Source organism: Notolepis coatsorum (assembly GCF_963971535.1).
Source record: "Notolepis coatsorum genome assembly, chromosome: 1".
NCBI lineage: Eukaryota > Metazoa > Chordata > Actinopteri > Aulopiformes > Paralepididae > Notolepis > Notolepis coatsorum.
Genome location: NC_140165.1, coordinates 103,601,354 through 103,627,724, shown reverse-complemented (window position 1 = coordinate 103,627,724; position 26,371 = coordinate 103,601,354). Strand labels below are relative to the sequence as shown.

Below are 26,371 nucleotides of genomic sequence, written 5' to 3'. Positions count from 1 at the left end.
GGTGTACCTTTCTGTGCATATTCATCCACAATCTATAGCTCAACATGAAAATATTCGCAATTAATCATAAAAGAAAACGCAGAATTTTATTTCAACCAAAAATGCTTAAACAATAATGTTAGTGTTAGAAGGGAACTCGCTTTGTGCAAAAATGGAAAGCTTTTCATTCATGAGGCAGAATTGTTACAATAGCCGATAATCCATCTTCCCAATGATAAATCCCTATATGGGTGGACCTCGCGGGCGGTTGTTGAATCAAGTCAAATCCTAGGTAAGCATATATTGTGCGTGTGAACATTGACAAACGTCCATTCGAAAAACCCTGGCGAATGTTCGAATCCCAAAAACAGGCTTGGGGACAGCTCCAACTGGAGCTGAGCTGAATGTGTTAAAATAGACATAAAAAAGTGAAGGATTGGACTTTGTGAGCTATCTGTAATACGCAATTTTTTACAATAATTTACATACCATCTTAAGAAATTACTAATGTCAGGGCTGTACGTTAACTTTTTTTGCACATAGCACTGGTGCTACAGAGGTTGATAGTTTTGTAGCACAGGCCAAAATCTTGTAGCACAAGTATAAAACATGTTATATTTGTAACAGTCACAAATGTGCCTATTGTATTTGTGTTATTTAGTTGCAGTGCCATGTTTGGCTGTCATTTAGTATATCGCCATGTGTTATTATTACTATGATACTCTCATATGCTATTTTCAATTAATATCATAAACAACATAAGGAATATTAGCATAATTTTGAGTGGACTGAAGGAATGAGTCAGCGTTAATAGTTTTAAATGCAAATAATTTATTGAAACATAGAAGTGGGGTCGGTTGGGGGACACACACACACACAATGGGGGACCCTGATGTAAACAAGACAAACGTCTTTCTCTGGTCTGCATCCCCTTAACAATTGTGTGTATTGAGCCGTACTGTATTGTACCCATTCTGCAATCTGTTAAATAAAGTTTTCATTCATTCACACACACTGTTTCAACTCACCACCCCCGCATCATATTGTAGTCTAGTCTGTCTTCAAACTTCCACTCCTCTCGAAACTTGTTTATTTGAATATCAACATTATCTGTCCATCCTCAGTTTACTATAATATACTCCTGTCCTGAGTCATGACTAGTGACTTCATCGTCTTTCCAAACGCACGCACGCACACAGGGAAGGGGAGAGAGTGCCCCCCCATTTCCCTTACCCCAGTCCACACTGTCTGCTGGCTCTGCCTCTGATCAGGATTAGCTTGTTAGCTTGCTAACGTTGTAGTGATTGTAATGAGCCGTACTGTATTGTACCCATTCTGCAATCTGTTAAATAAAGTTTTCATTCATTCATTCATTCATTCATTCATTCATTCATTCATTCATGGTACATAAACGTTAATTTCGGGCGATGTGCGCATAAAGGAATGGCGACGGTGCAAAGCATGTAGATGCATTTGACCCGTTGCGAGAAAAAAAAAACACCACGGACTTATTTCGGGACGTGTAGGCGCACTGCTGTGTTAACGCAGCAGTGCGCAACAACCGACCAACGCGCTGCTCTGCTTGCAGAAGCGCGGATATGACTCGTCGAGTTGTCACAAGAGTTTTTTCAAAATAAGAGTATCATATGCACCTGAACGTTGCTAGCTTTCGGAGCCTAGCTGGAGCTGCGCGTGAGCAGAAATGAGACCCGCTACAGGATTTTCAAAATAAGAGTATCTATATGAACCGAATCCCTATCGCACCAGTGCTATTGAAGTAAATCCATCCATCACACAGACTGCTGTTGCTGTAGCACGTGCGATATATATGTCGCACTGTACACCCCTGCTAATGTGTATGGGAACTGACAAAAAAGGTAATGGTAAAGGTAACGCTTAAAATGTATTATTGCAGCGGCAAAAGGCATGGTGACATTTTTTGGGTGCACCTAAATTATGTGCTGGTGCACCTAAATGAAAAGGTTAGGCGCACTGGTGCAACCAATGTAAAAAGTTAGTCTGGAGCCCTACGTAGAGTGCTTGCAGATTTCAGGTTGAGTGGGAGCTTGTTCCAGAGGGTTGGTGCTGCGACTGAGAAAGCCCGGTTTCCCTTCGTCACCAGTCTTGTGTGGGGGATTTTTAGGCAGAAATGGCTGCATTTATACAACAGCTTTTATCCAAAGTGCTTTACAATTTGTTCCTCACATTCACACACACCGACATTCACACACCACCATGCAAGGTGCCAACCTGCACATCGGGAGCAATTAGGGGTTAAGTGTCTTGCTCAAGGACACTTCGACACGCTGCCCGGGAATTGAATTGGGAACCTCCGGATTACCAGACAACTGCTCTACCTCCTGAGCCACGTCGCCCCCGACATCTATTGATTAGTCATCATACTCATAGTAAAAAGAAAAAAGCAATGCGGTCGTTTTACACTAAAAAAGGTTAGGGTGAAGGTAGGGGTGGGCTTATACATGATACCAAGAGGATACGGTTAAGGTGGGCTTATACTGTACATGAGATACCAAGAGGATAAGGTTAGGGTGGGCTTATACATGAGACACCAAGAGGATAAGGTTAGGGTGAAGGTAGGGGTGGGTGTATACATTAGACACCAAGGTTTTAGGGAGCCCCGTCTTTAACCACGCCCCGACACGGAACATACCTGGACGTCCACCAGCATCCTGGGCGTGAGGCTCTCAGGGAGGGTGAGGGTGTAGCGCTCGCGGCCACTCAGCCCCAGGCTGTCCGCGGTGTCTCCAGCCAGGTACTCCAGCGGGATCACCCCCATCCCCACCAGGTTGCTGCGGTGGATGCGCTCGTAGCTCTCCGCTATGACTGCCTTGATGCCCTGGACGCAAAGCACAGAGGACGCTAAAGAGGAACATCTGTCTTGGGATCCTCATAATGCCACTGTTTTTAAAAGTAGGAATCCAATCAGGTCTCTGACATCAAGGCCACCTAATCATCCCTTCCCCTTAATTGGCTGATATCAATCCCTGTCTCCTGAGCCGTTCAGCCATTGTGTAGTGTGATGTGTGCCTGGTGCCAGTGTATGACAGCCATTGAGCCTGCGTAGCCCAAGGTTGGGTGCTACCAGTGGTGGTGAAGGAGGCAATTTCCACCCTACATTGTGGGGAGCGCTTTGAGTCTGAGAAAAGTGCTATATAAATGTAATGAATGTATATAAATGTAATGAATGAATGAATGAAAGTAGGAATCCCGAGGGACGCCTAGAGGTTACAGGGAGATGGAATAATTAATTGAGTCGTTATTCAATTTAAAAGTTAAAAACGGTGCAGCGTTTCCTCTTCAGATGTTTTGGAGCTGCGGTAGCCAGTAACTAAATATTTTTACTCAAGCAAATAAAGGTTATAAACAGAACCTACCCTGGTAAATAAAGGTTATAAACAGAACCTACCCTGGTAAATAAAGGTTATAAACAGAACCTACCCTGGTAAATAAAGGTTACAAACAGAACCTACCCTGCCTGGTAAATAAAGGTTACAAACAGAACCTACCCTGGTAAATAAAGGTTAGAGAACCTACCCTGGTAAATAAAGGTTACAAACAGAACCTACCCTGGTAAATAAAGGTTACAAACAGAACCTACCCTGGTAAATAAAGGTTACAAACAGAACCTACCCTGGTAAATAAAGGTTACAAACAGAACCTACCCTGGTAAATAAAGGTTACAAACAGAACCTACCCTGGTAAATAAAGGTTACAAACAGAACCTACCCTGGTAAATAAAGATCACATTAAAATAAATGAACCCTCACCAGGAGAAAGGGGCCTTTGGCAGCCCAGTCCCTGGAGCTGCCCGAGCCGTACTCCTTCCCCGCCAAGATCATTAGAGGTATCCCAGCCTGCTGGTATCTCTCTGCAGCATCAAACACATCCAGCTGTACACATGGGGACAATAAGAACTAGGGCTGGGTATCGTTTCAACATTTTCACCACTATTGCATTCAATACCGATAGACCACCGCAACACTTCCGGTATTCTGAAATCATGGGAGAGAGAGCAGGGGGAGAAAATGAATGTGGATGAGAGCCTTGACATTAAGTGGTTGTAGGTATGGCTGTGGGGGTGCGGGAGACATGATCCAATAGACTTTTATACGCCCGAGTCTCTTAAGTAAGCACTTTCTCGGCCAAGCTATAGTCACAACTCCGCATGCGCAGATTGATAACCCTAGATCTCTGGACAATCCAGAGAGACTCCGAGGGCAATCTGCGCATGCAGAGTTCAGAAGTAGGTGTGGAAAAGTGACTATAGCTTGGCCGAGAAAATGCCGATCGACTTGGGATTGGTGTCTCTGTATTCAGGAGACTCTGGCATTGGATCATGTCTCCAGCACCCCCAGCTACAACCACTTAATGTCAAGGCTCGCATCCACATTCATTCATAGTCTCCCCCCGCTCTCTCAATGTAACGTGGAAGTGCAGTGGTCTATACTAAAACAACACTTTGTATTTTCTTTTTTTTTATATCCACTTTTTCTCCCCATTTTTCTATTTTTCTCCCAACCCAATTTTCGTATTATCCAATTCTTCCCTCCCGTCTTGAACGTTGCTAGACTATGACTCCCACTGGTCGGTTGTAGTGAGGACAGAAGGCTTGCATCACGTGTCCCCTCCGGTACACGAGGAGGCAGCCTGTCGCATCTTTTCACCGCAGCAGCTCGAACTCTGTGGCGAGGAGTAACGCGTGGGGCGTCTATACTTTCCGTAGCCGCATTTCTGCAGGACGCCCTCTGATTGGCCGATGCAGTTTCTACACTGGTTAGGCTTAGGCACTCTTTCGAAGTAGGTTAAGGTTAGAGTTTGTCTTAGAGCGTGACGGCAAGTTCTTTCGACGGTTAAGCTTAGGCACTCTTCCGAAGTTGGTTAAGGTTAGAGTTTGTCTTAGAGCATGGCGATAGAACGCCAGGTAGTTTGCAGGCTGTTCGACGCGGAAATGGGAAAAGACACAGCTCGTCACGCGATTGGGCAAGCATGTCAGTGGCCAATCAGAGAGTGTCAGTCAGTGGCCAATCAGAGAGCGTCCTGCAGAAATGCGGCTACGGAAAGTATAGACGCACGCGTGGGAGGCTCACGCTGCCCCCGCTACTTCCTGCTTCCGCCGCACCGGCGTCACCAAACCGACCTGTAGGAGTCGCTGTCCACAACGTCCAATCCCCACCCACCGGCTTTCCCACCCTCTAACACTTGCCAATTGTGTTAGTACGAACAACCGGCCAGCCGGTAGCAACGCCGAGAGCTGGGCTCGAACCCAGCCCACTGCGCCAATCAGCCGCCCAATAAAACACTTTGTATGAATGAAAACTTTGTAGCCCAAGTATGTGCTTTGCACCACTGAAAAATAATGCAATTTATGCTAGTGATTTCTTTGGTACAAAAATACAAATTTCCAAATCAAAATGTGCGCTTTTGTCAAACATTCAGTAAAAGTCAACAACAAACACCTGAACTGCAATGCAGAGGTGCATCAGAGACTCACCGTTTCATCAGTGGGCAGGTAAACAGTGCGAGGCGCTTGCTTGTTGAGAAACTTATTAAACAGACGGATGTTGGCGAAGGTGCCCCTGGCCATCACCGCGTCGTTGCCGCGCCGAGAGCCATAGGAGTTGAAGTCGCGTGGGTTCAAGCTGCCCCAAGCAAAATAATGGAGTCAAATTAGAGTCAATAATCAATAATACACTTTATTTGTATTGCAGCTTAGTGCTTCACAGCAGTAAAATAAGACAGAATAAAAGCAGTGCAGAGAATAAGAAAAAGTGTAAAAGCAATGCAGGTAGTAACAAGACAAATATTGACTCAGTTTAAATGGTGCATTTATACAACAGCTTTTATCCAAAACTCTTTACAATTTGTTCCTCACATTCACACACCAAAGGCGGAGGCAACCAGGCAAGGTGCCAACCTGCTCATCAGGAGCAATTAAGGGTTAAGAGTCTTGCTCAAGGACACTTCCGACGTGCTGCCCGGGAGGAGCGGGAATTGAACCGGGAACCTCTGGATTACCAGACGACTGCTCTACCTCCCTAGCCACTGTTGCCCCAGTTTAAAACTGACTCACCCCGTTGGAAGGTCATAAAAACACTTTAGTTTGAAGTTACTTGATTATCCTGTCATTAATTTAGTTCCATTGTATATCACCCTGTGTTTTTTTGTATATTGTTAATCCTGGCTACAGTCATCCACAATATTTTGTGCTGCGCTCGTGTCGCTATCATTCTTTGTGTTCAACAGCCTATAACTTTTGCATTCACACTCACACACTAGCAGTCACTTTAGCATGAACACACGCACACATGCTGCACACGCTCACACTCAACGGTCACTTTACACAATGAAAGGTCACTTTAAAAACAAGAACGGGAGTGGTTCTTGTATAGTAAACAGATGGATATAGGACACATAGTATAACTGTAGATTGTATAGTATAGTTCAAGTTCTTTAAGTTCAAGTTCTTTAATAGTTGTCATACAGAAGTACAGAATACTTTCATACAAAATGCTTCTTACTGTTACGCTCCAGAGACTGTGCTAGACAAGATAGTATCAAATAACATAATAACATAATATAGCATGAATTTAGAAGAAGAAAATGAGGTCACAGTGTTCGGTATAGACATATGTACAATGTTCTGAGTTACCATATAATATACAATACACAATACTATGCAGTGTACTAATGTACAGTACTATCTAGTGCAAAGCAGAAATGGGATGAGGTACAATTTTAGGTACAATTTACAGTAAGGTGTACGAGTTGTAGTGCAATCCTTCATCCATAAATATAAAGTGTGGGGAGTGGGTGCTACAGTGTGTTTGTTTAAAGTGGGTGTGTGCTATAAAGTGTGTGGAGTGGGTGCTACAGTGTGTTTGTTTAAAGTGGGTGTGTGCGTGTGGATGTGTGTGCTATGTGCGTTTGGTGGTTGTTGTTGTGTAGTGTTCATTCATTGTTCGTTTAGCAGCCTGATGGCCTGGGGATAGAAGCTACTTCTGAGTCTTTCTGTGCTCGCCTTGAGACTCCTGTATCGCTTGCCTGACCGCAGCAGTTCGAAGAGGCAGTTGTTCGGGTGACTGGAGTCTTTAATGATTCTCTTAGCCTTGCCCTTGCAACGCTTGTAGTAAATGTTCTGGAGGGTGGGGAGCCCCCCTCCAATTGTGCGTTCGGCTGAACGTGTCACTCTTTGTAGTCTGCTTTGGTCTTTTGCAGTGCTATTCCCAAACCAGGAGGTGATGTTGCCGGTCAAGATGCTCTCTATTGTACATGAGTAGAAGTTCTTAAGGATCTTCTGGCTGACTTGGAACTTCCTTAGGCGCCTGAGGAAGTAGAGGCGTTGTCGTGCCTTCTTCACCACACTGTTAATGTGTGTGGTCCATGTCAAGTCCTCGGATATGTAGGCTCCGAGGTACTTGAAGCTGTTGACTGTCTCAACCGGTGCCCCGTCGATGCTGAGGGGGCTGTAGTCCTTGACCCCCGACCTCCTGAAGTCCACAATCATCTCCTTTGTTTTGCTGACGTTCAGGGAGAGGCTGTTTTCCTGGCACCATCCCGCCAGGACCTTGACCTCTTCCAGGTAGGCCCTCTCGTCGTTGGCAGAGATCAGGCCCACCACCACTGTGTCGTCAGCAAATTTGACGATTGTATTGCTACTCCGCTGAGCCACACAGTCGTGTGTGTACAGGGAGTAGAGGAGGGGACTCAGAACACAGCCCTGGGGGGCCCCTATGTTGAGGGTGATGGATGAGGAGGTGCAGTTGCCTGCTCTCACCACCTGGGGTCTGCCAGTCAGGAAGTCCAAGACCCACTGGCAGAGGTCATAGCCCAAGCCCAGGTCCCTGAGCTTGGCTATGAGTATGGAGGGGACTATGGTATTGAATGCCGAGCTGTAGTCGATGAATAGCATTCTCACATAGTTCCCCTGCCTCTTGTCCAGGTGTGATGCTGCTGTGTGCAGCACATGGGATATGGCGTCCTCCGTGGACCTGTTGGGGCGGTATGCAAATTGCAGGGGGTCCATGTTGATGGGGAGGGAGGAGCAGATGTAGCCCTTTACTAGCTTCTCAAAGCACTTCATGGCTATGGAGGTGAGAGCTACAGGGCGGTAGTCGTTGAGGCAAGCAGGCTTGGATTTTTTGGGTACAGGGATAATAGTGGACTTCTTCAGGCAGGTGGGGATGACAGCCTGTTCTAAGGACAGGTTAAATATGTCAGTGAATACTGGGGCCAGTTGGTCGGCACAGACTTTTAGGACGCGGCCGGGGATGCCGTCCGGACCTGCTGCCTTCCTGATATTCACTTTTTTAAAGGTCCGCCTCACCTCATGCTCTGTTACCCTGAACACTGCGCCTCCATCAGCAGCCGACCCCCCCCCCCCCCCCATTGCCGAGGCTTGTGAGCTGGTGTTGTTATTACCAGCATCAAACCTTGCATAGAAGGTATTGAGGTCGTTTGCTAAGGAGATGTCACTGTTCAGTTTGAGGGAGGCGCCTTTGTAGTCTGTCATCGTTTTGAGCCCCTGCCACATAGCTCTAGAGTCAGCTTGTTCAAACTGGAGTTCAATTTTATCCCTGTAGCGCCGTTTGGCCTCTGACACTGTCCTCCTTACGTTGTGTCGCGCCACCTTGTGGTCATTCATGTTGCCTGCCACTAGGCCGTCATTGTATGCTTTGGTGCGCTCTCTCAGAGCTTCACGGACGGATTTGTCTACCCAGGGTTTTTGATTTGGGTAAACTTTCATTTTGGTAGTGGGGATTGTTTCTTTCACCCTAGTACAGACATAGTCCAGCACTGTCTCCGTGTAGGCATTAATGTTATCTGTGTCGCGGAACACAATCCAGTCTGTGTGGTGAAACACTGACCGGATCGTCTCTTCTGACGTCAGATCCCATTTCTGCACCTCTCGCGAGACTACGGGAGTACTTTTAATTCTCTGTCTATACTTTGGTGAAAGGAAAATGGATGCGTGATCTGACTTGCCAAAGCCACTATCAGAATGAGCCTTGTAGCCACCTTTAAATTGCGTGTAACAGTGATCTAGGATGTTACCGCCTCTGGTGTTGCAAGTCACATGCTGATAGAAGTCGGGCAATACCTTTCTCAGATTGGCGCTATTGAAATCTCCCAGTACTAAAATGGCGGCGTTAACGTTAGCCACTTGTATTCTATTTACCTCGTCGTGTAGTCTGGAGAGCGCAACCTTGTTGCTGGCTTGCGGTGGAATATACACTCCGACCAGGACGATCGCCGTTAACTCCCTCGGGAGGAAGAAAGGACGACACTTGATGGTTATATATTCCAGTTCTGGGGAGCAGTGGTTGGATAATTCCTTCACGTTCGTTGGATCACTCCAATTTTTGTTAAACATGAAGGCAATACCTCCTCCACGTTGTTTACCGGACTCTGATGATGTCCGATCCTTTCTATGGATAAAGAAGTGATCCGCTGGTTGAATTGCGTGATCTGGAACCTCCGGTGTGAGCCATGTTTCGGTGAAGCAAAGGACATTGCAGTCCCTAACGTCTCTTTGATATTGAATCCTTGCTCGGATGTCATCCAGTTTATTGTCTATTGATTGTACATTGGCTAGCAATATACTGGGAAGTGGTGTTCGGTGGCGTCTGGATCTCAGCCTGTTTCGGATCCCAGCCCTCTTTCCTCGTCGTCTTTTCCTGGGCTCTGGGAACAAAGGGTCTGGTCCTAGTCTCCGGAGAATTTCTTCAGGCCATTGGTGTGGTTCGGAAAGCTGATCCAGCGAGTAATCCAGTTGGTAAGTTTCCCGTAATCCAATGTCTATGAGTGACTGACGGTCATATACATTAAATGCACCAACAGTTGGTACGCACAAAACTCTAAAACTATAAATATTAACAAAAGTAAACACAGTCTCGACGGAGCGAACAGAGAGGCAGCCGGTCGGGGCGGCGCCATCATCATATAGCATTGTATAGTAGTGTACATAAGACCCAGTGCCTCATCCGTAGCTAACCAGTGTATTGCACTATCGCAGGACCTTAGCATGTCTTACCATGCTTTTTGTAAACTTGATGTACATATACCCGTTATGTCATTCTTATTACTTGTATTATTGCACAATCGCTGCGGGCAAGACCCCCCGCATTTCACTGTATGCTTGTATGCCGTGACAAATAAAACTCTTGACTTGAACTTTAAAATATACTCGCCAGTGTAAGTCCAGGTTTCTTGACTGGATCATAACTATTAACAACGGCACACTCTCGTCTAGGGGCAGGAACTGTGAGCAGAACATGCTATTGCTGATGAAGAGCATACATGCTCAATAAATAAAAAGAGGTAAAAAATTGTATTAAATGACAGAAGGTGGCATATTGCTCCAATATCAACATTTCCTTCTGTAGAATATGTCCCCCCCTAACTCACCCCTCCTCCACTCCCCCAACCCAATCTACCCCATCTCTGACCTGGGCACAACCCCTTTGACCCGGGGCACAACCACTCTTCTCTGGACTATAAAAGGTCTACATTTCCAATATCTGGAGGAGCACATTATGAGACCCCCCCCCCTGGCCAGGTGTTTTCGCCGGGTCTCTCAAGCCAATTCTCCAGGGTTGTAAGCTAATAAACTTATAACAACAACTATGGTCCAAGTCATGGTTAATTCTTCCACACTTCTCTACCTATAGGGAATTTATATCATATTTATAGAAATACAGAGCATATTTGTTTGTGCCTCATTAATAAAAAGACCTGCGTGTCTGCTGCTGGATTAGCAGAGAGGACAAGGATTCCATCAGTTTTACAGGCCGGTTCAGATCGTCTCCCGTTTGCATCACAACTGCACTTAGCCTCGATTGGTTTCCCACCCTTCCATGAACCAGAACACTAAGATCCTTCCATCAGCCAAGTCTGAAGCTCTTTAAAAACAGACACGTCCCACTGGAACGCCTCTGTTCAGAAGGGCCGACTCAGGTTTCCCGCAGATTTATACACATACTGCATTTTAACTCGCTCTTCCACTAAATAAATACATAAATACATACACACACACACACACACATATATACATAATATATATATCAAATATACAGATCTGTAAGTGCTTATTGGACAGCCCCTGTCACATAGGAACACGCCAACATTTTGGGAAATTAGCTTTCTGGCTGCACGTTAGCCTAGCTTAGCACAATGAATGGAAGCGGACATGGCCGGTTAGCCTAAGCCCTAGGCATTGTCCAACTAACACCTCTCCCGAAGGCTAACCGGCACTGTTCGCTTCCATTCATTGTGCTAAGCTAGGCTAACGTGCAGCCAGATAGAGTTAGGGGGCTTCCTCATTAGGAACGGGTGCTCCGCTCCGTCCTCGCTCCGTCCCGAGTGCGAACTCCAGTGCGAACTCCCCCCCCTCCCTCTGGTTTGTGTACACACTGCAGTCTGGTTCGCTCCGGTTTTTGTTTACGGTTTGCGTTTTGAGCGTGTAAGCTGCCGTAGGCGATGATGTCACTCTCGAACGTCAACACGAGCAGGTGAACGCACGGTGATGGAAACTGGATGCCCGATATAAAGAAATGAATAACCAATAAATATGAATCTTTGAGCCTCTGTTGTCAAGCGTCATCCCACCCCCTTTTTCTCACGAATGGAACTTGTGTCGTGGAGTCCGCTTTGAGCGTTTCCAGGGTTAGCAGCTGACGCTAGTTTTTTTTTTGTATAAGGAAGTTGCATTGTTCATTTCAATACCTGTAATAGTACAGTAGTCCACACACACATGTGCATTCAGTTAAGTTGGAATATGACTGTAATACAAACAGTTCAGTTTGTCAGGTACATGCAACACAGATTACAGTGTTTACATCTGTCTGCTTGAGAAAATACCATGTTCTGCAATAAAAATTATTGAAGTGAGATGAACAGACTGAACTTTATTTTATTACATAAAACATGTCGACAGTTTTACTTTGCAGTAAAAAAAAAAAAAAATTTGATAAAAAAATTTAAAGGGGAACTATTTTACTATTTCTTTCACTATTTGGGCACTTTTACACAATTCCTGTGAGTTTATGGAACACCTCTATAATTATATATTTTTTTTAATTCATTGTTTTATATTTCTAATCAAGTCCTCAAAAACAGCATTTTTCTACCTGAAGATCTTAAGCTGTTTTGAGGCTGGGCTCTGTGTGGCCTTCGAAGCATCTGGGACATTAACATGCAGCGGTGTCTCTCTGACATCACAAATCATCACATTTTCAGATGACTCAGTTCAGTGAGGGTGAATATTGTGAGATGAGAATTGGAAGAATGCGCCAATATGAGAATTAGAGACATAGATCATATTAATATAAGTCCACATAGCTAGGAAACAATGCTAAACACTGAAAAAGGCCATTTATAAGATAGTTCCCCTTTAAATAAAAATAATAACGCAATATTCGCGATATATCGAGTATCGCGATACTATCGTATCGCGGCTCAAGTATCGTGATAGTATCGTATCGCGAGGTCTCTGGCGATTCCCACCCCTAAGACATAGCAACAAAAATTGCCAGGCCTAATGCGAGCCAGGGAAGTCTTGGGCTTGTAACGTGGCTTCATGTTTTCATCCACTGAGCCGTGAGGCTCAACATGCTTGTTTGGTTGAGGTCTGAACTCGCCAAATTGCCCATAAATATCATTTTTGTTGGTATTGTCCAGTTGTTGCTGTATGTTTTTATCTGCCCAAAATTCAAGCAAGCATGAAAGCTAGGGATGTCCCGATCCGATCACGTGATCAGGGCCGATCACGTGATTTTCCGAAGATCGGGATCGACAAAAAAAAAAATAGGGATTCTTTATTTTATTTTTTTTTTATTCAACAAACATGACCATGTTCACGTCTTAAACTCATACTGAGGCCTTAGTTTTGGTTTTAAATTGCACATCATCATTCATTTATTTATTGTCACACAGAGCAGAAGAATTTTGCCAAAACAAACCAATTTTCAGAACAGCAGACCAGCCACACTCTCAGACCCAAACGCATTTCCTTTGATTTAATTATACATCAAATGATTTATGTCAAGGATTGCAATGCCTCGCTTGAATGAAGTTAACTTTTCACCTGAATAACGTCAACATTCAGGGTGAATGTAATGTGAGAAATTGGGCCAAAAAATTTAATAAAAATACATATTTTTTTAAATATATATATATTTTTGGATCGGATCGGGAAAGATCGGTATCGGTAGATACTCAAAATCACATGATCGGATCGGAGCAAAAAAAATTGATCGGGACAGCAATGACGTGTGTCAGCAAGTTGATACAGCAAGCCTCTTCCGTGTTTTGGTACAAGCTTGCACACCACGCCCCCCGCTCCGTCGCCGGGGACGCTGGTTCGCACCCGAGACCACCTATTCCAGCGGTCCGGGTTTGGAGCGAATCAGCGTCCCCGGTAACGGGGGAGGGGGGGGCGTTCTCATCAGGGACGATCACACCCTATTTTGGTGCGATCGCGCTATGAGTCAACCCCGAATGGCTAGTGTGAAAGCCCCCTTAGTGTCAATGCCCAACCCAGAGGAGGTCACTCACCCCCTGCTGGTCAGGTAGCGCGCTGCAGGGCTGGTGCGGGCGATGTTGCCGGCAGGAGAGATGTGGTCTGTTGTGACAGAGTCACCGAAGTTTAGCAGAACATGGGCATCAGTTATGGACTTGGGTGGCAGCAGCTCTCTGGTCTGAAACAAGCACAAGAATATCCTAAGATGTACAGAAATCAGTATGTATGGGTGGGACTTTCTTCTCAAGTGCGACATCAAATGTGACATTGAGTGTGACATCAAATGTGACATTGAGTGTGACATCGAGTATGACATCAAATGTGACATTGAGTGTGACATTAAATGATTGAGTGTGACATTGTGTGACATCAAATGTGACATTGAGTGTGACATCAAATGTGACATTGAGTGTGACATTAAATTATTGTGTGTGACATCAAATGTGACATTGAGTGTGACATCAAGTGTGACATGGCGAGTGTCAATGGTAATCATTACTTGTTTCCATGGTAACTACTACAGTACCCATATGACTCTGCAATCTTGAATCAATCACAAGAGCAGAATTACTTTGATGGCATCCTCATTTGTCTCTGCTCACATCAATAAGTGGAACCATATAAATTAAATAAGTGGAACCATATTAAATAAGTGGAACCATATCAATTAAATAAGTGGAACCATATAAACAGACTACTTTGAGAAACTCCTATGGTAAAAGACCATAGGCAAACATTCTTAAAACTCCCCAGGTCTATAGTTTTGTTGTAACATTCCCAATAAACATTTGGAATTACCAACAGGTGCTAGCTTTCCTGCCAAGTAATATTTATTAAAAAAAACATTCTCATCTCATCTGGACAATAACATTCTCATCTCATCTGCACAATAATATTCTCATCTCATCTGGACAATAACATTCTCATCTCATCTCATCTGGACAATAACATTCTCATCGTATCTGAACAATAACATTCTCATCTCATCTGGACAATAACATTCTCATCTCATCTCATCTGGACAATAACATTCTCATCTCATCTAGACAATAACATTCTCATCTCATCTGGACAATAACATTCTCATCTCATCTGGACAATAACATTCTCATCTCATCTCATCTGGACAATAACATTCCCATCTCATCTGGACAATAACATTCTCATCTCATCTGGACAATAATATTCTCATCTCATCTGGACAATAACATTCTCATCTCATCTGGACAATAACATTATTATCTCATCTGGGCCCTATTCCCCGTACCTGGTTCAACTAAGTCGATCAAGAGTCCCATTATCCAGATTCAATTAACCCGATGTTTGAATCCGGGATTTTCCTGTTCCTCGAAGGTGGATTCAGTCTCGTTCATTTGAACCAGACTTGAGACTCAGGATAATTGCGCGCGCCCACCTCAGCTGAAAAGACAGCAAGTGTCGATAGCAGAAATCCTGATCTTCTAACGGCATTGATTGATTGATTGATTTAAAACTTTATTAACAGATTGCAGAATGGGCGTGCCTGCTGGCAGTATAGGCTTATGGAATGAATAATCAAATGAGATCTTGCTAGCGAAAATAATTAGTTCAGCTCTTTCAGAATAATGATAAAAACAAGCCCAAATAGTATATCTAATTGATACGAATTATATCATGAGGATATCTATATGTGCTTAGGTATTATGTACTATATAAATACATGGTTTCCAAAGAGAGGCTTGGAGGGAGGCTTGCAGTTACACTATTAATCAGGTTTTAATCTGTTTCGGACCTAATCCATACATGCATTGAATTGATTACCATTTGGTTTATACCAGTGACACCTCATGTTCATCATCAGATAACAGTGCTTGAAAAGATAAATGCATTTTCTCAAATTCATTCATCAAAAACGTCAAAGGCTCATTCAATTTATCAAGTCACGTCACGTCATCAAATCCATCAAACAGCGCATCTCCTCATATATTTTAATCCCAGTTAAAATATCACAATAACGTGTGACACTGTCACAGTGATACAATTAAATACTCCACAGATTCAGATTCCTCATAATTCATATCCACAATCTGCGCATAGACGCTTGAGCTTTGTCTACCGCGCTCCCTACCTGTGGAACAAATTACCTGCCGTCATCAGGGGCGCCTGCTCTGTCGAAGCTTTTAAATCCCTGCTTAAGACTCATCTTTTCTCTCTCTCCTTTAACCTACCTTGATCTCACCTGGTCGGGGACTGACCTTTAGATTAATCTGTGTAGTTTAGTTATGGTACAGGGTACTACATGGTACCACTGGGTAGTTTACTATAGGGTAGTTTAGTTAGGGTACAGGGTACTACATGGTACCACAGAGTACTACTTGGTACTGCATGGCATTACAGGGTACTACATGGCTTACATAGCTCTACATGGCACCACAGGGTACTACATGGCACTACAGGTTACTACAGGATACTACGGGGTACTACATGACACTATGGGGTACTATAGGGTACTACATGGCACTACGGGGTACTACATGGCACTACAGGGTACTACATGTCTGCTCCTTTGCAGCACCACAAACATGGGAACTCTCTAACTCTTCCCCCCCCCCCCCTCTCCCCCCCCCCCCCCCCCCTCCCTCCCCCTTCTCTCTGAGTACCCGTCTCCTGGCGCTGACCAAGGTGATGGATGCCTTGGGGTCTTGGCCAAGCTTGTAGTGACTGCTCTACATGCACCTCCGAGGCATTGGATCAGTTATTCACCGCCGTCTGTCCGTGGTCCTGTCAACTGATTAACAGACTGTTAACAGATTAACAGTCAACGCGGTTTCATTGCTGGGTTAAGTACTTCTATTCTATTCACATAATACGCTTACTTCATATATCTACTCCATTCACATATATGCCGACCACTTGTATCTATTGCTATGTCCGCCTACTACAATCTCATGAGCTGTCTAACGCCTGTCCCGTCTCCCTGTCTTCCTATGACTTGCTGTCCTGGAGTGTTGACCGGAGTGTTGGACGTCCCGTGACGAAGGCCGGGAGATTGCGACCCCCTCTGCGTGCCCCCCTGTCTTCGGAGGTCTCGTAGTGGTGACCGGAGTGCCGGATGTCCCGCGATGATGTCGGGGAGTTCGCGACCCTCTCTGCGCCACCCCCCTTCCCCCTGTCTCCGGCTGTCCCTGAGCAACGACCGGAGTGTTGAATGTCCCGTGACTAAGACGGGGAGGACGTGACCCTCTTGCGCCGCCCCTGTGCCTCAAATAGATCCGCTATCAACTCTATCTTTAATCTTTCAAAATGTTCAGTTGCTATCGCTATTAGCTCTATCTTTAATTTTTCAAAATGTACAGTTGCTATTGCATGCACTCATCTGTGTCTCACCACACACATGAGTGCATGCTTACCAACTGTCCGTCTGCAACACTACTATCACCGACATCTAAGAAGGGAGATCCCCCCTTGAACGGCCCTTCTAAGGTTTCTCTCCTCCACATTGCCTGTGGAGCTTTTTTTCCCTATTGTTAGGTTTTAGTGAGTTTTTCCTTACCTTCGCGTGGGGTATGTCTGGGAGTGCTTGCATTCTTTCATTTATTTGCATTCATCTAAAAAATGTTTGGACCCTATGGTGTTCTTGTTCTGTTCTTGACTTATTGTTATGTTGTCTTCTTGACTTGTTTAAAGAAGACCTGTACGGCCCATGGGGACATTAACGTGTGTTGTCGGGCCCTATAAATAAATTTGATTTGATTTGATTTGAATGAAACGCATCCGGGTGCTCCGTTAAGCAAATACACAGCGAAGAATATTAAACTAATCAGAGCCAAACACCCGATAGGTTTCATTCATTAAAAATATCCCAGCGGGATTCACATTTGCAATGATCCGTTTAGTCCGTTATTAAAATAACTGTGTGTGTCGCGACTCGCGAGCGCCGTATCCGTATAAATATGACGTGCATTATATAGGACAAAGTAAATTCATAGGCTGAATATGATTTATTATCAGCGTTACTGCAGACCTATTATTTTACATTTCAAACGAAGCACAAAAACATAATTCAGAATGGCATAATGGGATCTAGACTGAGAAATATTTCAGGAAGGGAGCTGGGATTTCTTTGCGGGGGTGTGGCCATAGTTCATCCAGCTAACTGAACTTAACCCTGCCCTCGACCAGGTTCAAACTTTTTGATCTGTTGTCATAGTGATTTAGACAATCGAGCGTCGGGGAATGGAAAGGTCTGGCTTAAGTCAAGCTATGCTGAAAATTATCCGGCTAACTCAGTTAGCCAGGTACGGGGAACGGGGCCCTGGACAATAACATTCTCATCTCATCTGAACAATAACATTCTCATCTCATCTCATCTGGACAATAATATTCTCATCTCATCTGGACAATAACACTCATCTCATCTCATCTGGACAATAACACTCATCTCATCTGGACAATAAAATTCTCATCTCATCTGGACAATAACATTCTCATCTCATCTGGACAATAACATTCTCATCTAATCTAATCTGGACAATAATATTCTCATCTCATCTGGACAATAACATTCTCATCTCATCTGGACAATAACATTCCCATCTCATCTGGTAACATCTGTACCTACCAGGCCATCAAAGAACGGTGGAGACTTGATGTAGGTGGATTTGGGGTCCCATGTGTACAGCTTGTCAGAGGGAGCATGGAGCGAGTTCCAACGCTCATTCACATTCTGCAAAAACAGCACATTCAGACGTCACTGTCCCTCGTCAGACATCTAGATACAAATTGTATTGCTGTGTCATGTATGGTTGAAGATTCTGCTCTATGAGTCAGAAACAGTGTCCGCTATTATTATGTGATAATTATTATCTGAAGGACAGTGCATTGTTTAGGATATATCATACATTGTTTTTACTAGAATAGTTCCCCCCCTGCTTAGATTCACATTCAATGTTAGTGGTCAGTTTACTCAGATATGACGCTCTTGAGACACAGAACAGTTTTTTTTTTTTTTTTTTTACTTTATTTTTTAGCGTTTATCGCTTTTCTGGTCAAGCATGACCGACAGATACAGGGTGAAACAGGATATAGAGCAGGGGAAGACATTCTGGCAAATGACGGTGGGTCCGGGAATCGAACTCGGAGTCCACCAGATCCGTGACGCAGCACGGTTTTCCCCGACGCAGAAATAGCGCCAAGATATGCGGTGAGCTACTGGAGCTCCCCACGTCGGAAAGTTTTACGTTCGATTATCACGTCCTCCTCACAGAACGATAGGATCAAGGTTGAAAATCATCGATTCATTTAAATCATAGAGGCTAGAACCAAATATAAACATTTGATCGTTACCACGTCAGAATATCTGAATGGTTAGAAATTACATTTGGTCCAGCCCTACTATTCACCCTGGATATCTACCATCAACTCACTTTCCTTGGATAATTGCTTTATTCATAATTGGCTTCATCATACTTGTAATTTGGGGACATGTTTTAATCTTCCCAACACTGCATTAAGAGTGCCTTTGGTAAACCCTGACAAGCAGTGTTGTAGTACTCAAGTCCTGGACTTATTTTCAGGACTAGTGACTCGACGTGGACTTGAGCACTGATGACTCGGACTTGAGCATCGACACCTTCGGACTCGGAAGGTGCAGACGAGGACTCGAACTTGTTAATCGATAGTTATTTTCTTTTATTTATTATTTTGTAATAGGCCCTAATCATTTGGCAAACTCCCTTTGAAATGGTGACCGCTGTGTCACTTATGTTTAATGTAGACCTTTTTTTATTTGTATGTCAGCTCTTTGACTGCCAGAGTGGAGTGGACTCAACCTTGATGACGCGGACTCGACTCAGGCTCTTCTTTGGTGACTTGGACTTGGACTCGAACACTGGGGACTCGAGACTCGACCTCGAGATTTAGTGACTCGACTACAACACTGCTGACGAGCTCTTGCCATGGCACCTTACAGCGAGGAATCGACACAAAAGGATGTCGAGCGTAGACGTTACCTCAATTTTCTCGTAGACTTCTTTGAACATGGACGGAATGACGAACCGCCTCTCCACGGCCTGGATCTCCTCCCGCGTCGGCCAGATGTCCCTCAGGAAGACCTCCTTCCCTTCAGAGTTGACGGCTGGAACAGAGAGGGCAGGAGAAGACTTTGATCAATAATCAAAAGGTTTGGAAACGGTCAGGGGATGAAATCAATTTGGAGAAACATTTTAAAATCTATGTATAATCATAGTATCATCAATAAAACATTAAACATTAAACAATAAACAACAATAAAACCTTAAGTAGACGTACCGTACTTATTGCTGTTCTGTAAAGTAATTCAGAACTGAAATTCACATCTAAAATACTGCTGTGCTGAAGCACCTTTTCTTTTATGTGTATCTGCCAATTTCATGGTCTATTTTATGTGCATCAGTGACAATCAAACAGTAAACAAAGAGGCATATTAAGATGTTAGATCCCAATATGAAAAACTACCGGTATGTGATTTAATGTTCTGCCTTATCTTGACTTGTTATGCCTAATTTTAAGTCTGCACTTTATGCATTTATCTTGATCTGCCAATTTTATGCCCGTCTTTTTTTTTACTCCTGTGAAGCACTTTGAGCTGCAATTCTTGTATGAAAGGTGCTATACAAATTAAGTTTATTAAAATTAGAGGTTGGATGGATTTTTAAAGACTAATATAAAAACGATAATTTGGAGCAGGAAAAAATTGGGCCATGAACAAATTAAAAGGTTTAGGCCTACGGTAGTTCTGCAGGTCACTAGCCCCAACAGAAGGGTCTTGTGTGGTTCTATTGAGCCCATTTTCATTCGGATATCTTGTGAGAAGTCAATGGAGCCCTTTGAAAATGACCATGTCCATGACATTTCCCTCTGGAAGGGGGCCGCTGTTTCCTATACAGGTCATGCAGCCGTAGCCCACCACCTCGAAGCTGAACGGGGAGACAAAGCCAGCAGACATGGTGTCAAATACTGACAACAACACCTGATATATTTAAAGGAACACAACAACATTTTGGGGAAATTAGCTTACAGTCTTCTCCAGAGAGAGACAAGAAGATAGATACCAGTTTCCTCTCCGTGCGTTCAGTAGAAAGCCATCTGGCTGCACAATGAATGGAAGCGGACACGACCGGTTAGCCTTCGGGAGAGGTGTTAGTTGGACAATGCCTAGCAGGACCAAGCTCTGTACCATGGGAGATCAGGCCTTCTGTTTGGTTGCTCCCAGTCTGTGGAACGCTCTCCCCGACCATATGACACCACAGACTGTGAATGCTTTTAACCTTTTATTTTTATATTCTCCTTTGGTTCATTACAATTTAGGGGTGTAAAAAGTACCCAGAAATTATACTTAAGTGAAAGTATGGGTACCGTCTCAAAATCTGACTCAAGTAAAAGTCAAAGTATCTGGCTAAAAACACACTTGAGTAAAAGTCAAAAAGTCCTACTTTTAAATGTACTTAAGTACTCAAAAGTAAAAGTACATTTTTTTTTGAAAGGGATAGACCAGGGGTCTCAAACTCATTCCATCGTGGGCCAAGTTTTCATTTTAACTATACATTGCACCAGGTGAGTTAGTTGAAGAGGTGAGCCAATTAGTGAAATCATCAGCTGGTGTTTAGGCAAGGCTGGAATGAAACCAAGCATACACTCTGCCCACAATGGAATGTTCTGCGATAAATAATGCTGAAATGAAAGAACAGAGGACACTTTTTTTGCATAAAAATTATTTAATGCATTTCTCCATTGAAGGTAAACTAATATGGACGGCATTCACATCACAGCATGAATAATATCACAATATTAAAAACAGAATGGTGTGGGCTTCCGTAGGGAGAGGCACACGAGATGGCTGCTTGAAGTTGTAGCTCCCGACGGTCGATTGAGATAACCTCTCCAAATTCAAAAGAAAAGCTCAAACAATAATGAAATACTCGGAAATAAGTGAGAGGACATAAACTATGAGTCGAAGGAGTCGAAGGAATTGTAAAAAACAGGAGAAAGACGACGAAAACGGCGAGATGGACAAAGTAAGATCAACTAACATGGGTGAAGATGGCGGCGGTGAAAACACGACTGAAACAATTCAAGAGGGACTTGCCAACATTAGCAGAGAGATACGCGACCTTAAGACAGAACTGAAGAACGACTTGAAAACGACACATGAAGAATTAAAGACAGAACTGATGACAGAACTCAAAGATTTTAAAAAGGAAATTAATCAAGAACTGAGAGCTAACGCACTACAGGCCAAAGCACAAAGCACCAGAATACACGAGGCAGAGGCGCGCATCGGAGAAACAGAAACATGGAATATGACAGTCAAGGAAACACTCCTCATGTCTTTGGAACAGCAGAGAGCCATGCAAGAAGCGCTAACGGACATGGAAGGGAGGTCCAGAAGAACAAATATGCGCATCTATAACGTACCAGAGGGAACGGAGAAAGACTGCCCTCTCCCGGAGTTTATTGATAAGCTGCTAAGAGCTGAGCTCTCACTACCGACAGATACCGACCTGCAGATCCAGTGGGCCCACAGAGCATTGGCTCAAAAGCCAGGACCCGATGCACCACCTAGGTCGATTATAATAAACTTCCTCCAATTCACTACCAAAGAGATGGTCATCAGTAAAGCCTGGCAGAAGAAGATCGAGATCGAGGGCAAACGCTTGTCGTTTGACCATGACTACGCAACGGCGGTGATGCAGAGGAGAAGAGAATATGGTGGCATCAAAAGGGCACTGAAAATAAACGGGATTCGGTTCCAGACACCCCTCGCTAAGATCCGAATCCACTGGGACTCCGGCACACGTACATATGACAGCGCCGAGGAAGCCGCACAGGATCTGAAGAAGAGAGGAGTCGCTGTGGAGGAGCCAGCCCCCCGCGCTGCTAGAACAGACCAGGACGAGCGACTACAGCGAGGACAACCGTGGCAGCGCGCTGGTAGGAAGGAGAGACACCCGGGAGACGCGAGCGAGAGGGAGAGAGGAATAGCTCAACGAGCAAAGAACAGACTGCAGGACTTTCAATGTACCACCAGCAAATGAATCTCAGGGTGAGAAATACATAGCATAATAAGACTGGTGAGTTAAGTCAACGTGACGTGAGTGAACTGCCCGAATATGTCGCAGACTATGGGCTGTATTGTGTTGTTTTGACTCGCTTAACGCTAGACGTTCCGAGTTTTTGTTGGATCTAATGTGGACTAGCTCTAAGCTATTCACGTGAACGCTGAATAGCCCCTTGACCCAAATGACTGGATGACTATTAGTCTCCCTTTTTTATAGTTTAACAGACTCCACTTGATTATTGAAAGACCGACGAGAGTCACTCAGGCACCCTGTAGGTAGACTAGACACTTTCTTTTTTTTTATAGCTCCTTTTTTTCCGCGGGGGCCTGCACTTGAGTGGAGTCTATCCCCCCACCCCCAACGGGACCTAAGCCATGGGATGGCCAGCGAACGTCTGTTTTTGGAAGCCAAGTATTGTTTTTGTTAATGTTACACCTGTTCTCTATGTGTATATGTCTAACTGTTCATGTTTAGTAATGTGTGAATTCCGGGTTGACAGTGTCAGGTTTAAGTTGTTAAAGCACAGATGAGTAGAAACTTTAAGGTGGTATCTATAAATGTAAATGGTCTGGTTAACCCAGTTAAACGGAGCAAAGTCATAACCAAATTGAAACGTGAAAAAGCTCAAATTATCTTTTTGCAAGAAACTCATCTCTCTCAGATGGAGCACGAGAAACTCAAGAAATATGGATATAGGAATACGTTCTATAGCTCGTTTAGATCGGGTCATAAACGAGGTGTTTCTATACTAATTCCTAACTCATAAAATGTTGAACTTATGACAGAAACTAATGATAAGGAAGGACGCTATGTCATGATAAAATGCAAATTAGAGGGCAACTTGGTTACGCTGCTGAATGTATATGCCCCACCGGGGAGCAACAAAGGTTTCTATAAATTCATATTTGGTCTGATAGCAGCGGAGTCTGAGGGGATACTAATCTGTGGGGGAGATTTTAATACTATTCTTAGTCGTGAGCTGGACACTACAAGCCATAGGGTGAACAGGACTCCACAGACAAAAATAATGAATGCTTCACTCACAGACTTAGGAATGTTTGATGTATGGCGAGATCTCCACCCATCTGAGAGAGACTACACCCACTATTCTGTTCCTCACTCTGTTTATTCAAGAATTGACTATCTTTTTATGTTTAGAGGTGATAGACATAGGATAATGGATTGTACTTTGGGAACTACTGACATATCAGACCACTCTGCAGTCTATATGACTTTACACTTGGATAGTAGGCCAAGGAACACACTATGGTGGCTTAACACAGGAATATTGAACAACAAAACAATTGTTGAAAGTATTAGGACCGAATTAAAAACATATATAGAGATTAATGACAATGGTGAGGTTAATCCAGTGATTGTTTGGGATGCCGCAAAAGCTGTGCTAAGGGGGAAAATGATTGCCATCACAGCAACACTGAAGAAGACGAAAGAACGCAAATATCAGGATCTAACCCAAAAATTTACATCTATAGAGCAACAGCATAAAAATACTCCAACTAGTCAGCTGCTACAGCAAATTAGGGAAACAAGAAAATTGATTGACGAAGTCTATAAAGATGACATTGAGAAAAAATCTAGATTTTTACGTCAAACATATTATGAATCAGGCCCAAAGGCTACTAGATTATTGGCCAGAAGGTTGCGAAAGCAACAGACACAAAATACAATTAATAAGATTAAAGATCCCTTAACTGGAGTAGTGTCCAGTAATTTGGGAGATATAGAGAAGGCCTTTGAATCATACTACAAAAACCTATATACACAACCAGCACAAATAGATAGTGAAGCCACTATTGCATTCCTGAGATCTCTTGACCTGCCCTCAATTGGCAAAATGCAGAACAAAATTATGACTGCAGAAATCACTATAGAGGAGTTAGACAGGACAATATCTAATCTTAAAACTAACAAATCGCCAGGTAGTGACGGCCTTCCAGCAGAATGGTACAAAGCTTTTCGCCAGGAGATCATGCCATTGCTGGTGGCCTCATTTAACTACACTCTTAGAGAGGGCATCCCCCCTCCCTCCTGGAGGGAGGCGACTATAACAGTACTTCCCAAGGAGGGTAAAGATAAGGAATTATGTAGTTCGTTTAGACCAATATCGATCCTTAATTTGGATTATAAGCTGTACGCCTCCATTATCACAAAAAGATTAGAACAGTTTTTGCCAGACCTAATAAGCACGGACCAAACTGGATTTATATCTGGTCGCCAAACCCAGGATAACTTAAGACGAACACTACATATTATGAATCAGATTAAACAAACCAACGTTTATTCGGCCTTATTAAGTCTGGACGCGGAAAAAGCGTTTGATTGTGTGAGCTGGGACTATTTATTCTTGGTACTAGAAAGGTTAGGATTCAAGGAAGATGCAATTAGGTGTTTTAAAACACTATATACAAGACCCACAGCGAGAATAAAAGTAAACGGTCGGTTAACAAATCCGATCGCCCTAGAACGCGGTACACGCCAAGGTTGTCCATGTAGCCCCGCCCTGTTCGCGATTTTCATTGAACCGCTAGCCCAAGCAATTAGGGAAGACCCCAATATAACAGGTATTAATATAAAAGAAACGGAGCATAAAATAGCATTATACGCGGATGATGTCTTAATTTACTTAAAAAACCCCAGTCTGAGCCTCCCTAGACTAATGGACCTTATTGAAACCTATGGTCAACATTCGGGATACAAACTAAATATAGGAAAAACACAGATACTTACATATAACTATACCCCCCCCAAAAGAAATAAAAGAAAACTACAATTTAAATTGGAACATGAAGTCCATAAAATATCTGGGAGTAAGGCTGACTAAGGACTTAACAAAATTGTATGAAGCAAATTACCAGCCCCTAAACACACAAATTAAAAAAGATATAGAAAGATGGTCATTAGCCCCCCTGGATTTCACCTCCAGAATAGACTCAGTAAAAATGAACGTAGTCCCTAGACTACTATATCTTTTCCAGTCCTTGCCGGTGGAAATCCCTGCTAAACAGTTTAACGAGTGGGACAGGATGATTTCTAGATTCATATGGAGCGGGAAAAAACCGAGAATTAGGGTCCGGACACTCCAACTCCCTAAAGAGAAGGGAGGCATGTCCCTCCCAAATCTGAAGGAGTATTACTATGCAGCGCAAATAAGACCTTTGGTCTGTTGGTGTGAAAGGGACTACGAAGCGAAGTGGAAGGACATTGAAGTGAAATCACTTGATATACCACTCCAGACAGTAATTGGTGATAGACAGCAGGCCAAGACCCTATATAGAAACTTAAACCCATTTATTGTACACACCCTACAGACATGGTTCAAAATTGTGAAACAATTCAAGTTAGAAAAAAGGATTAAGATCTTGAGGTGGTTTGCCTTCGATTTAGGATTTAAACCAAGAATGTATGATCAAACATTTAAGGAATGGGCTCTCCGAGGTATTACCTCATTCAGCACAATGGTAGAGAATGGAGAACTTGTGAGCTTTCAAACCTTGAAAGATACATACGGTTTGGATAAACACGACTTCTTCAGATACCTACAACTACGCCAGTACTTTCTAAAAGAGGTAAAGGTGTCTGAGCCCAATACCCCAATAGACAGTGTTATTCAGATATTCATTCAGGCATACAGGGACAAGATGAGTAAAACTGTGTCAAAATTGTATAATAGCTTTGTTCAGGCCAGAACTGACTCCACAAGTTACATTAAGACAAATTGGGAAAAGGAATCAAACATTGAAATAACCGAAGACGAATG

At 43.6% G+C, this 26,371-nt stretch overlaps 1 protein-coding gene across 1 annotated transcript in view; it reads right to left on the bottom strand.

Annotated features, from left to right (window-relative positions):
* aco1 (aconitase 1, soluble) overlaps positions 1-26,371 on the bottom strand; it is a 131,333-nt gene that overhangs the window by 5,251 nt on the left and 99,711 nt on the right. The window contains exons 15-20 of the mRNA XM_084335159.1: positions 19,507-19,631; positions 18,117-18,221; positions 13,552-13,694; positions 5,492-5,639; positions 3,768-3,890; positions 2,651-2,836 (exon numbers count right to left, since the gene is read on the bottom strand). Of these exons, the coding sequence (XP_084191285.1) occupies positions 2,651-2,836; positions 3,768-3,890; positions 5,492-5,639; positions 13,552-13,694; positions 18,117-18,221; positions 19,507-19,631 (830 nt within the window). The remainder of the gene's footprint in view (positions 1-2,650; positions 2,837-3,767; positions 3,891-5,491; positions 5,640-13,551; positions 13,695-18,116; positions 18,222-19,506; positions 19,632-26,371) is intronic.